This window comes from Pseudopodoces humilis, chromosome 19 (genome assembly GCF_049639895.1).
Source record: "Pseudopodoces humilis isolate 2021_Gansu_Grassland_sample_001 chromosome 19, ASM4963989v1, whole genome shotgun sequence".
Classification (NCBI taxonomy): domain Eukaryota; kingdom Metazoa; phylum Chordata; class Aves; order Passeriformes; family Paridae; genus Pseudopodoces; species Pseudopodoces humilis.
The window spans coordinates 8965794-8978364 of NC_142218.1; the positions used below are offsets into that span (position 1 = coordinate 8965794).

The 12571-nt window shown below is 45.5% G+C and overlaps 1 protein-coding gene across 4 annotated transcripts in view; it reads left to right on the forward strand.

Annotated features, from left to right (window-relative positions):
* KCNQ2 (potassium voltage-gated channel subfamily Q member 2) overlaps nt 1-12571 on the forward strand; it is a 74610-nt gene that overhangs the window by 49980 nt on the left and 12059 nt on the right. For all 4 annotated transcript variants that reach the window (XM_005524792.2, XM_088064484.1, XM_088064483.1 and 1 more), the window contains 3 exons: nt 2923-3146; nt 3905-4013; nt 4546-4677. In XM_005524792.2, the coding sequence (XP_005524849.2) occupies nt 2923-3146; nt 3905-4013; nt 4546-4677 (465 nt within the window). The remainder of the gene's footprint in view (nt 1-2922; nt 3147-3904; nt 4014-4545; nt 4678-12571) is intronic.

A 12571-nucleotide genomic window follows, 5' to 3' on the forward strand; every position in this document is an offset into this window, starting at 1 on the left:
CTGTCACAACTGTGAGCGTCCATCTGTCCCTGCTGTCCTTGCCTTCATGTCACCAACACTCCCCACTCAACTGAGGCTCATTTACCATCCTGGAGTGACATCCAAACACCTCTCTGAGACACTCTGCGTCCTTCTGCATGACTTTCTGGTTGAGTGAGAACATGATCTTGGATTAGCTGACAACATATATTCCTATGTATGTCTGTATTCCTTTGGGATTTTTTTTCCTACCAGCTCCTGCAGACCCCAACAGCATCCTCCTCTGCAGGGATTGTACTTGCATGTGATTCCAGGTGTCATTTCCAATGAGGGAATTGCATGGCAGAAGAAAAATTCAATTGTCCATGGTGTCTCATGTCGTCTGTGTTTGAACAAGGAACTTACATCAAGTGTTGGGTTTTTTTCCTTAGTGAGCACTTGGGAACAAAACCCACTCAGATCCTAATTGTTCATCAGATTTCTATGAGATTTTTTAATGTGTTGCTCCTCATGCTCTCAGGCTTGAAACTCTTTGCTTGTATCCCTCACCAAGTTCAACCCTTCCTTTTTGGCTTTTTGTGATTCCTGCAAACATTTGTAGCACATTTGTTGTGGGAATGGAAAAGAGGCTCCAAGGAAAAGACCCTGCCATACTCAGTGGAAGGCAACTGGTTTTATGCTGGGATTGGTGATGGGAGAAACTCAGCAGAGTACAGGGCACAAAGAGATCACTTTGAATCCTGAATATTTCTGTGTTGCTAAAGCAGTTTTATTGAACTTACTTTTTAAAGAGGTAATTCAAAGTAACAGTACTACTGAAACACAGTGGATTCAAGAAATGTTACTCTGTCAAATCAACAAAAATAAAGAAAAAATATCCAGTTGGCCTATTTAGAATCGAATGACGAAATTTCAATCTGGTTTCTACTCCAAGAAACTCAGAGTGAGAATTTCATTTAAACCTTTGGCTCATTATGTACGATGGTTTTGGTAGCATTAGTAATGAAGGCTTACTTCCAGAAAGGTGTTTAGGCATGTGGTTGTTCCCAGATTCCTGTGTGGATTTGTACCTCTGACCTGGATTTCAGCTCTGCTGATCCCATGTCTTTCAGACAGCCCCTGCAGATGAGCACCACACTGGAAATTCAATCCCCAGCACTTACCTGAATTAATATTCGTCTTTAATTGGAATAATTCTGCCTTTTTTAGTTTGGTCATGAGCAAATTTTATTTTCTCTCCAATCCATCTTTCAGTGTGAAATTGCTGCTGAGCTTGTGGCCACAGCCAACCCTTCCCTGCAGCCCAGGGGATGCCCTCCCCACAAAACTCTGCAAAACGCTGCCTAAGCACCTTTCTCTCCCTGTAAATGTTTGTTGTCTCTCAATGTAAAGTGACTTTGTAAAAATAGCACCTTCTTACTCGACAAATCTGCTCCCTGAGCGTCCTCGAGTCACATCTTCTTCCTTCGCTGGCTGGAGCTGTTGTCTGCTCCTGTCAGCAGGGAACAGCCGGCGGCTGGGAAAAGGGAGCAGCGTTTTGCTTTGCTTCAAAACCAGCAGCCAAGTTCTGATTGAAGAACCTCGTGCCAGTTTTGAAGGCAAAGAAGGGCCGTGTGGCTCTGACTTTCAAGTTGGTGCTGCTGAAAGACACACCGAAAAAAAAAAAGCAAAAAAAAAGCAGGTCTTTGGTTGGTGATGTGGAAATTAAAATTTCTGAAATGTTCTTCCCGCAAATTGCGGCAGAGAGTTGGCAGCAGAATGAAGGATAAGTGGCTGCTGCAATGGTACAGAGTGTTGGGAATTAAATCCCTGTCTTCACTCAGTTTTGATATACCTATATATAAAATATTGGCTATTTGTGCAAGTATCTTGCACTGGTTGTCCAACATCTAATCAGTGGAGTTTAATCATCGATTGCTATTAAGAAAATATGAAATGGTCCAAAACTATTTGCAGTCTGCTTTCCCCAATGCTGTCTCTATAAAGTTTGTGGTTTCATAAAGATTCACAAAATCTCAAATTTTCACATGAAAATTCAGCATCTTAATTTGGGTGAAAGGCTTTAAATGCAAATTGCAAAATTTGGAAACTAATTAGAGTTGGGTGGTCACTATTTCCCAGTGAGATCATCTCTGTTTCTGGAGAGACCATATTTTCCAACCATAATTGCAAGGAGTCCAGTAGGAAAAAAGGCATTAAAGTGCCATATTCTGGAGTTTTAAAATTTTACTTTCCATGTTTATGACACCCATAGCAGACTTCCAGGGAGATGGCAGATAGCTTTTAGATGGGATTTTTATAGGATACAAAGGAGTTGCACACTGTTTGTATTTATGTGTTTCAATATGTAACTAGATAAAGAGAAACTCTTTGGAATATACAAAGAGGGCAGATCATGCTTTAAGAGGGAGGAAATACAGGAGCTGAAGAAAGGGAAAGGACAGATCTGAGCACCAGAAGTGAAGTGTTTGCACAAAAGTTTTAAGATAATGGTTTGGGTTTTTTTTAATTGGTATTTTCTTATTAGCCATAGTGTTTTGGAAGGCAGTTGTGAAAGAAAAGCTTCCTAACTCGTGATCGGAGTCGATCAGTGATTTAAGGAATCATAACCTCATTGTTAATGTCATTCTGTCCCGCCAGCCCTGGCATCCCATGAGGGGCTTCTGTTTAAGTCCTCATTATTTTCTCTCTCTTATGAACCATTCCCATTTCACTCATGATGACGGAAACATTTCTACAATGCTTTCTTTGAAACAAAAATAAAAAATATATATTGGAAAGAGAAAAAAAAAAAAAGAAAAGCCAACACCAAAGCTACATGTCACTGCTGCTTGGAAGTGCTCTTGGTTTCTAATGGCTGGTGGGGAAGGACTGCGTGGTTTCCAGAATGACTCCTCCTGCTGTCTCCTTTTTGTCTTTGTTTCAACGTGTTTCTCTGAACAGTCAGAAGGTCAGTTTGAAAGATCGTGTCTTCTCCAGTCCCCGCGGTGCTGGCACCAAAGGGAAAGGCTCTCCACAGGCTCAGGGCATCAGGAGGTCCCCCAGCGCTGACCAGAGCATCGAGGACAGCCCGAGCAAAGTGCCCAAGAGCTGGAGCTTCGGAGACCGCAGCCGAGCCCGGCAAGCGTTCCGCATCAAGGGAGCGGCGTCGCGGCAGAACTCGGAAGGTGAGGGCTTGGGGTGTCCTGCTGGACCCCAGATTCCCAGCTGGACCCAACATCCTCTCCCTCCCCACCTAAGAAGGGCAGAGCTGCAAGTCAAGGTGTTGGGGCTCCTTCCCCTCCCAGTCTTTTAGCTTGATCAAGTTGAAGATGTCCCTGCCCATTGCAGAGGGTTGGGCTAGAGAGCCTTTTTAAAAGGTCCCTTCCAACCCAAACTTATAAATAATGATTAGAAGAAGCAAGAAAATCCCTTCTGATAACCGTGACAATGTTTATATTTCTGTATATCAGGATGAGGGAAGGAGGAACAGTCAGGCATTGAGACAAGAGGAAAATACCTCAAGGTGTGCTAGGGAAAGTTACGTTGGATAATAGGAAAAATTTCTTCACTGAAAGGGTGGTCAAGCCCTGGAACAGGCTGCACAGGGCAGTGGTGGTGTCACCTTCTTGGAGGGATTTAAAACACATCTAGGGGTGGCACCTGGGACATGGTTTAGTGCTGGGAGAATGGTTGGACTCGAGGACTTTTCTGACCCAAATGACACTGGGATTCACTGATACAGGGATGGGTAAGAGCTGCAATTGGCACTGCTGAATGTCACCTAAGCACATCCTGGGAAGTGCTCTCATCTGGATGCTCAGCAAAGGCTCCTCCGCTGCTTCCCCTGGGATTGCTGTTTGTGATCTGCCTCGTCTTCCTTTGTGCAGCACTGGCACAGGAAACAATAACGTGTTGTGTTTCTCCTTCCCTGTCCCAAACCCAGAAGCAAGCCTCCCTGGAGAAGACATTCCTGATGAGAACAAAAGCTGCAACTGCGAGTTTGTGACAGAAGATTTGACACCAGGGCTGAAAGTCAGCATCAGGGCAGTGTGGTAAGAAAGGGAGAGGGGGGAGTCAGTCCAGAAGAATAAATTATAGAGAAAAATGAGAAGTGTAAAGCCCAAGAAGTGCTGGCAAATGCTGACATGTGTGTGCTGCAGGCTGTTTTTCCCCTGGGTGGCCTGCCCTGCTTTACAGACAATTTTGCCAGGAAGGGCAATTTTTTGCTTAGGGAAGGAATAAATGGAGAAACAGGAAAATCCCCTGCAGGGATGCATCCAAATGACGGTTCTCACCAGCTCTGAGATTTAATGCTGACATTTCTAAAACTGGTGCAGAGAGCACATGCACAGATGACAGTCCAAGGGGCATCAGGGACCCCCTGGCGCAGACAGGGCTTCAGCCACCAGCCCCCGCAATCCCCTTCCTCTCTCCTATTGCTGCATCCTCTCCCAAACCCACAGGGTTGGGATTTATTCCATTTTCCTTCCAAAGCAGCTCCCTGCAGAGTTTTTTTATCTGCCATTAAGCAGGTCAGGCTGCACCCAGGGACTGTGTTATGATTTTGCTCTCTGTCTCCTGCAGCATTATGAGGTTTCTTGTCTCCAAGCGCAAGTTTAAGGAGAGCCTTCGTCCCTACGACGTGATGGACGTCATCGAGCAGTACTCAGCTGGGCACCTGGACATGCTCTCCCGGATTAAAAACCTTCAGGCCAGGCAAGAGACCCCTCTCTTTGCTTCATTTTCCACTGCTTTTTGTTCACTGTGGAGGTATTGCCAGGAGAGATACACTTTCCTTTGCAGCTACAGCTTATTATTTTCCTTTTTAAGACAAATCCCCAAGGAGGACATCAGTGCTTATGGCTGGTACCCACAGGGATAAGCAGGAGAGGGACTGCCCTAAAACTCTCTTTTCAGGACATACAAGAATCATGGCTCATCCTCCTGCTTTATTTTGGGAGCTTTTGGCATGATGGTATATCCCATAGCAAACACGGATAGGTCTCCATGGTCTTCCTGGCAGGGTGCAAAGGTTTGGTGCCCCAGTGTTAAGGCTCATGTGGGTCATTTGGTGCCTTTCTGGGAGTGAAATAAGACAAAATTTGGTGTCCTGGCTGTGGCCCTGCTGCCACAGAGCAGTGAGGAGGCAGCAGCCCCCTCCCCCTGTTGGGATGCTAAGCCCCTTGAGGAGGAATCCCTCCATGGGTGGCACAGTCTGCTGAAAATCCATGCAGATGGGAATTTCTCATCCAAGCCCACCGGCGTAGGTGGGGTTTAGCAGAGCTGCATTTCAGCTTCTGTGCTGGGATTTTAGGGCAAGATGTGTTCATTTTAATAGGAGAAGGAATGTGGAAAAGGGACAAGTGGAACCGAGAAGGTTCCATGTTTTTCGTGTTTCTCCTGGAAGGAAAAATAAAACCCAAACACATAAATTTGATTTCTTGAACAGAGGGTCAGAGTTTAATCTCCTTCAGCCCTGATGGGAAAAGTAGACCCCAAGCCCCCAACACCCCTGTTTGTGTTGGCTCAGCAGAAGTAGCTCCAGTTCTGCAGAGCTTGAAGGACACCCAGAACTGTGTCAGGGCTTGGCCATGGGCAATCTCCAGTCAAAAAAATACACCATTTGCTTTTACATTTGGAGGATGAAATTGCTTCCCTTGCTGGCTGTGGCAGCCCAGGTTCCCCTAGAAGCCATTGAGGAAGTTTTCTATTAATTTCAGACCCATCTAAGTCCCTGGCAGAGTCAGAAAACGTGAAGAAATAAGAAGTGGTTTTGTATGCAAACAGCTGACACAAACCTCAGGAATTAAGTAGGAAAGTTGTACTGGGAAAAAGAGGAATCTCTGTTCTGCCATGAATCTCTCGGAGACCATTTTAACTCTGCTATTTTTGATGTTCAAGTCGCAGAGGTAACTTTCTCAGCCTTGCTGCACACTGTGCTTTTCCCAGAAAGAACATTCTCCCTTGCAATGGAGACTAAAATATCCTGGAGAATTTCCTCTGTGTGAGCCTCTCTCTCCTGTTCAGTACAAATTCAGTGATCATAGATCCAAGATGTGTAGCTGAATATAGAGGGTGAAGAGGAGAGGGAGGGGATTGAGATTTCCTAACTTTGGTAACCTGAAACAAGAGGCCTTGAGGCCGCCTCTGCAGTGGGCACTGGGCATCGGGGTTATCATCTCCACTGGCTCCAGGTGGCATTCCTGAGTCTCCAGCACCCTGGGGGCTGTGCCAGATTGCCTCACCACCCATCCAGGTCTCCCAGGCCTTCAGGGCCATGCTGCAAAGACAGAGCATTTTGGTTGTCTGCTTTTTTGGGGAGGTTGGGGTAAGGAATTGCAGCTTTCCAAGACCAGAATGGATTCTCCTCTTAGCTCTAGCTCTGGGACTGTGAGGATGAGGGTCTGGGGCTGGTCAAGGCCACCACCCATCCTCTCACAGGGAAGCCAGGAGGACCAGGAGCTGCTTCAAAAGCATGAAGCACCTAGATTTGGGATCCAAGACTACCAGGCAGCTTCACAGGTTTCACTGTCCCCACTGAGCAGGAGATCAGTGATGGTGATGGGAGCAGACCCCTTTGAGGCCATCCTTTGGGCACCAGCAGGTCCCATGGCTGGGCACCTGCCCAGGACAACTGGAAGGGTCCCCTGTAGACAAAGCCATGGCCAATGTTGGACCCTGCACCCTATGGGCATCCCAGGGAGGAAGTCACCTTGGAGAACAGATATTTTAATGCCCCTTTCCTTCATCAGTCAAAGCCCTGTGTTCTGCCTGCCAGCTCAGCTCAGCAGGGCTGGCTCTCACCTCCCCTAGCCAGGGCTTTGGTGCATTAAAGCTGCATCCAAGCACATTTCTGGGGTGTTTACATGCACTTTCCTCTTTAATCAGTAAAGCCTCTGTCACTGTGTCTGCAATGTGCTCTTTTCAGTGTTGTGTTCACATTGTCTCATGTTCCATCCTGACACCTTGCCAACCATGGATGTCTCCCATTCATTGAGTTATCCAGTCCTGCAGCGTTCCTCGCCGACTCCCAGCAGCTCATGCTTCCCTGAACTAGCTGAGGATGTGTTCTCTAGCACTGGAACTGAAAGGAGGATGAATATATGTTGTTTCATATCCAGCCACCTCAATGGGATATTGCCACACATATGCAAATATATTCCAGAGGGTAAAGCATGGTGCCTGTTATATCTGGGGCGGGGGGAACTCCTAATGATGTTGCAGTGGTGCCTAAATCTCCAAATCTTACCCTGAGGTGGGTAAGACTCTGGTTTTTCACCAACAACCAGGTGGTAGGAGAGAGCCTTCTGTTTCCAGAGGAATATATTTTCAAATTCTCTCTCTCTCTCTCTCTCTCCCTGTCGTTCTGTTTTTCAGTTGTTTCTTTCTGCGATTTTTCTCTGACCAACTTTTCTCTATGTGTTGCTTCATTATGCATTTTGCTGGTCTCTTTTTTCTTATTTACTTTGCCAGGATAGATATGATTGTGGGTCCCCCACCCCCTTCAACTCCCCGGCATAAGAAGTATCCAACCAAAGGACCCATGTATTCTTCCAAAGAGTCTCCCCAGTACTCGCCTAGGTTAGGATTCACCAAAATGCCGCTTTCTCTGGAATTTTGTTCATTTGCTTAATGTCAAACCCCTTTCATGCCAGTTATATGACGGCATTTCTCACTTAGCAGTGCAGCCTGCTAAATCATGACTCACAAGGGTTTGCTGCTCTGGGTGTGCTCTGATTTGCCTTCAAGCCAGAGGGGAACGAAAAAGGGGATGTTCGTTCACTCATCAATAACCATCAGTTCCTTCAGCGAGCCTATTTCCTATTTTCATTCTTCTTTGAGGCGTTAGCAAGCTAAATTATATCTTTTTAAAAGATCTCATACTTTATCAGGCTGTCTTCAAACGTAAAAGGTGGAATATTTACCCCCAACACCAATATAAAGTGAACAATCCACTTCCTAGAGGATGACACCGTCCTCACACAAGCAAAGGAGCCTCTGCAGCTCTTTGGACAATGAAATGAGTTTATTTCAGTGGGCAAAGTAAGAATGAAGTGTTTTGTAGCTGGTGAAGGCAGTGGACTCTATTTCTTCCCGGTGCCACTCTAGTGACCACAGAGGGAAAAATTGTGTTAAAATACTGAAACCGTGGGATTCATATTCTGAAAAATAATAAATCAATCCTGATTTTCCAAGCAAAAGGAGCAGGAGTCAAACCCAGCCCTCAGCCACACAGCAAGATAGTTCTCATTAAGTTCTCTCCCTGAGTAAAACCATATCTGAAGCTCAAGCAGTGAGGAATATATTCTCACAAAAATTCCCATTTTAGGGCATTCTGAGGTCTGGGCAGCAAGGCCATGAGCTGGGCTGTATTTTCTCCTTGCATTGAGACCACTAAAGCACAAGGCAAGTATAAATATTTGCCAGAAAGTCATTTTCCATGAAGAAATAGTAGGTGATTTTTAAATGCAGTAAGCTTAGCCTCAAATATTTTTTTTTTCCTAAATATATTTGCCTCCCTAAGAGCTAATATGTGACAAATCTCTTTATTTTTATTTAAGCTGCTCTGAGTAATCTTCACTCAAGAAATGTAAGTAAAAGGAATATTGAAAGCTTACCTTTTCCCACTCAGCTAACTCAAACATTAAAAAATAGAATTTTCTAGAAGCCCAAAGCTTTATGCTTGAAAAAAATGCTTTCAGAAAAGTATTTTTCCCATTCCTCCTCCCTGCCAAAAGAAGTCTTTGAAAATGAAATAACCTCGTTATCTGCAGAAACATTTATATTTAAAAACAAAAATACATATTCAACAGGATTTTTTTGTATTTAACCTTTAAGATGATATGTCCAACAAGCCTTCACTAAAAACAAGATTTTCATGTGAGAACTTGTGCCTCACAGACAGCAAAGGTGATTGATGGATCTGAGGGGAGGACACCTGAAACTGGAATATTTATTTTATTCAGACCAAGACAGTTGCTGTATCAGCTTCACACTAATGACATTCCCCCCACTGTTTATAAAGTTTCTAATACTGATTAAATAATCTTTGCACATGCCCACAAGGCTCCTGGGATGTTTAGACTCTTTTTCATGTTTTCTCCCTTTTCCAGGGATTTTTTTCATTTCCCCGGTATCAAGCTGTGGCTGCAGAAAGCAGCAGGGTACAGAAGGCTGCTGAAATCTCTGTTCCCACCCATGAAAAGGCTTATACTGCACTTAATTTTTGGCAGTCTTATCCTCCCACAGACACCAGTGGCACTTGTGAGGTGCTCAAGGGGCTGATGGATGGGAGCCAGAGCTCTGAGCAGCCCCAAGCCCAGATCCAAAAACCCTGCCGTGATCTTCATCACCCCAACACCACGTGGGTTTGTGCCGTGGGGATGTGTCCTGTGAGGTCCCCATGGATGGCTCCAGCCCCTCCTTCTCAGTCTGCAGCCCCTGTTTAAGCCAAGTTCTGCCCAGAGAAACATCATGGCAGGGATGTCCCATGAGCTGTCTCGACCCTATGGATTGATCAGTTCAGCCAAAATCTTTCTGCACTCAGCTCCCACCAAAGTCAGGGGGATCCTGGTGAATGCCCACAGCTGTGGTTTGGCTGATGGTGTTTGCTCCATGCTCTACACACAGACAATTTGGATAAAATTCCCTTTATCAGCTGATTTAGCCTACAATAGGTGCAATCTCAGCTGTAAGTTTTAGACAACAGTTGTAGATCAAAATTTGTCCAGAGGAAGTTTTATTGCCAAATGAAGGGGTAAGTAGCCAGTCCTGTGACATGGATGAAGGGGGTTTGGCTTCAATGCCTGGATTGTTTACAAAAATTTATAAGAGATAAAGAAAAAAAAAGAAAATACTTGACTATCAATTCCCAAACACTTCATTTTTATCTCATTTGAGCCGTTTGACCCTTTGATGTCTGCTTCTGGCCCGAGGGTGACATATTACACCTCTTTGCATGCACTGTTAGCATGAAGCATAATGAAGCATGAGAAAACCTGCACTGTGGCTGATGCAAGAATTTACATTTATTTTGTATCATTAGAAAGAAGGAAAGACAGTAAAGTCCACTTTAAAGAGCAATCCCCTCTTCTCTCTCCCTCCCAAACTGAGGCCCAGCAGAGCCGACCAAGGACAGCAGATGGCACAGTTTGTCGTGCATCCTTAGGAATCCCTGAATCCTCTTCTGCCAGGAAAGGAAAAGAAAGGGGCTGCCTCTCCCAGAGCTTCAGCTGAATTCTTCCCTCTGCACATGTGTATTTGGCACAGCAAATATAAGTATTGGGAAGACACAAGTCTCCCCATGGGCTGTAGTGTAGAAGTGGGATGGGCACCTCAGAAGATTCTTGGTCCTTCGTCATGCAGTAAGAACATAAATTATCCCCTTCTGCTTGCTAAAGGGAAATATGTTCTTTCTTCTTCATCTTTTGGGCTTTGTTTCCCATTTGAGCAAAATCTCGAAATCTTGTGGTGGCTAAAAGGACCTCCTGCCTTTGGTGGTCCTCAGCTAGGTGCAGGTGGGTTGGGAGCTCACAAGGAATTTCCTCTTTTCTCTTGTATCGGACAAGGCATCCAAAAGCAAAAGGCAAAACAGACAAGACAAACAAAATCTCTGCACTTTGCTGAGGGTAGCAGCACTCTCCTGTGGTCCAGCTTGTGCCATGGGAAGCAAGGGGGTGGGAGACCTTGAGACTATAAAGACAGAAGGACTTGGTTCACCTTCTTCTCCCCTCTCTGCACTGAAGCCAGAGGCCCAGAGCTGCCCCCCTGCACCATCCTTGGTGCTGCCCTGCCTCCGAGGAGAGATCTAGCTCTGCTTCCTCAGAGCTGTGGAAGACAAGCACCCCAGGAGTCAGGACTGTGCCCAGGTACAGACACAAAGGGAATGAATCAAGTGGGAATTCTGGGCTCTGCTGTCAACTGTATAATAGGAAAGGGCTTCTGGATGCTTTATGGGCGAGCTCTGTGAAGGGCTTCAGCCCTGCTCCTAAATCCCAGCAGGTCTAAAGGCAAGTTTTGTCCTTGAAGGTGAGCAGCAACTTAGTGCTCTTCTTAGTGATCACTCCATCACTCCATCTGTGAAGTGCCAGCTGGCCCCTGAAGTGGGCCATGTGAGGTTCACTCACTGGATAGCTCTTCTCTTCAGGTATGAAAGACAACAGAAGTCCTGCCTTCATTTCTGCAAGTTTACAATTAGGGCACACAAGACTCTCTCTGTTATTACAATGCAATGTTGGGTTCTCCTCTCTGTGTCACAGTCTGTCCTGCCTCCCTGCTCTACTCCACAGCTGCTGAGGGACATCTCATTCCATTAGTGGACACATTTGAGTGTCAGTGTGGTGCTGGATGGGACAGGAGGACAGAGCACCCTGATTGTTCTTGGCCTTCTGCAATATTCAGTAACATTTAGACTTTGGGCCTCTTTAAACTCGTGTTCATTGTTTTACCAGTCTACTTGCTTGTGCATACAGGAGAGGAGTTCATACAGTGGCTGTACCACGCCTTGACTTGTGATTCCCCACCAAGGTAGCCCGAGGTATCCAATTTAACAGCTCTTTGCTTACATGGTAACGACATTGTCCTAGGATTTCTTGTGCTGTATGTCCTGTCAGTAATTGCATCCCTCGTGGGAAGTTCCTGTAAATGTCAGTGATTTCCTTCTCCCATTACAAGAGAGAAATAAGGCATGCGTATTCCTCACACTTGTAATTCCAGCACTCGGTGCTCCTTGTACTCCTGTGCTTATATTGCTAAGCAAAGGATCAAACATGGCTTTTTAAGCAGAACAGAATTCTGTCACATCCCTGCCCAAATCAAGTAGCTTCTGGGATCAAAGCTAAACTCTGAAACGATTGCTGGCTTATATTTTCTGTCTTTGGTGCGATGTGCTCATCCACTTCATCTCTTTGAGCCAGATCTGGTGCTGTAAAGTGCTGTTGCTCTAATATAAGCTAAGGGAGCCACGCTGGTCCATTCCCACTGGTACCTGTCCCTCAGTGTCAACAGCCAACATCCGTATGAAGTCCCTGTCCAGTGTGAAGAAAACAGATGGTGTTGGAAATAGCCTCACGTCTCATTCCTTTCCTTGGTTTTTGTTTGTTCATTTTCCCCTGTCTGTCTGTGTTCAGCTCCTTCCTTTTCCTCCTCCTGGTGCATGGACCCATGGCCCACACTGCAGAACTGCGTAAGAAGCATTTTGAGTTTTCGCTCAAGATACCTCAACTTGGTTTCAGTCAGATTAATTAACCCTTCTTTCCCCCTGCCACCCTTACGTTTGGCGCATTATGCAAGAGTAAAGTTTGCCCAGCACAGAATTAGTCTTTAAACCTGGCTGCCATTAAGAAGTTATTCCAAAATGAGTTGTTCCCCAGACTTTGGAGGGATTGAGAAGCTCCAGTGTTTACTCTCCAGAAATTTATATTTGATGCCTCCAATGAAATTGAGTTCCAGCTTCCAAACTGGTTCTGCTCTCCTCCTTCCTCTGCATATGGAGCTGTTAATCAACCCAGGTGCTTCCATAGTGAGCATAAGGATGTGCAAATGTGATGTGTGTAAAGAAGTCAGTACCAAATTATGTGCCTGGTAACCTTTCTCAGCAGATTTGGCAGGA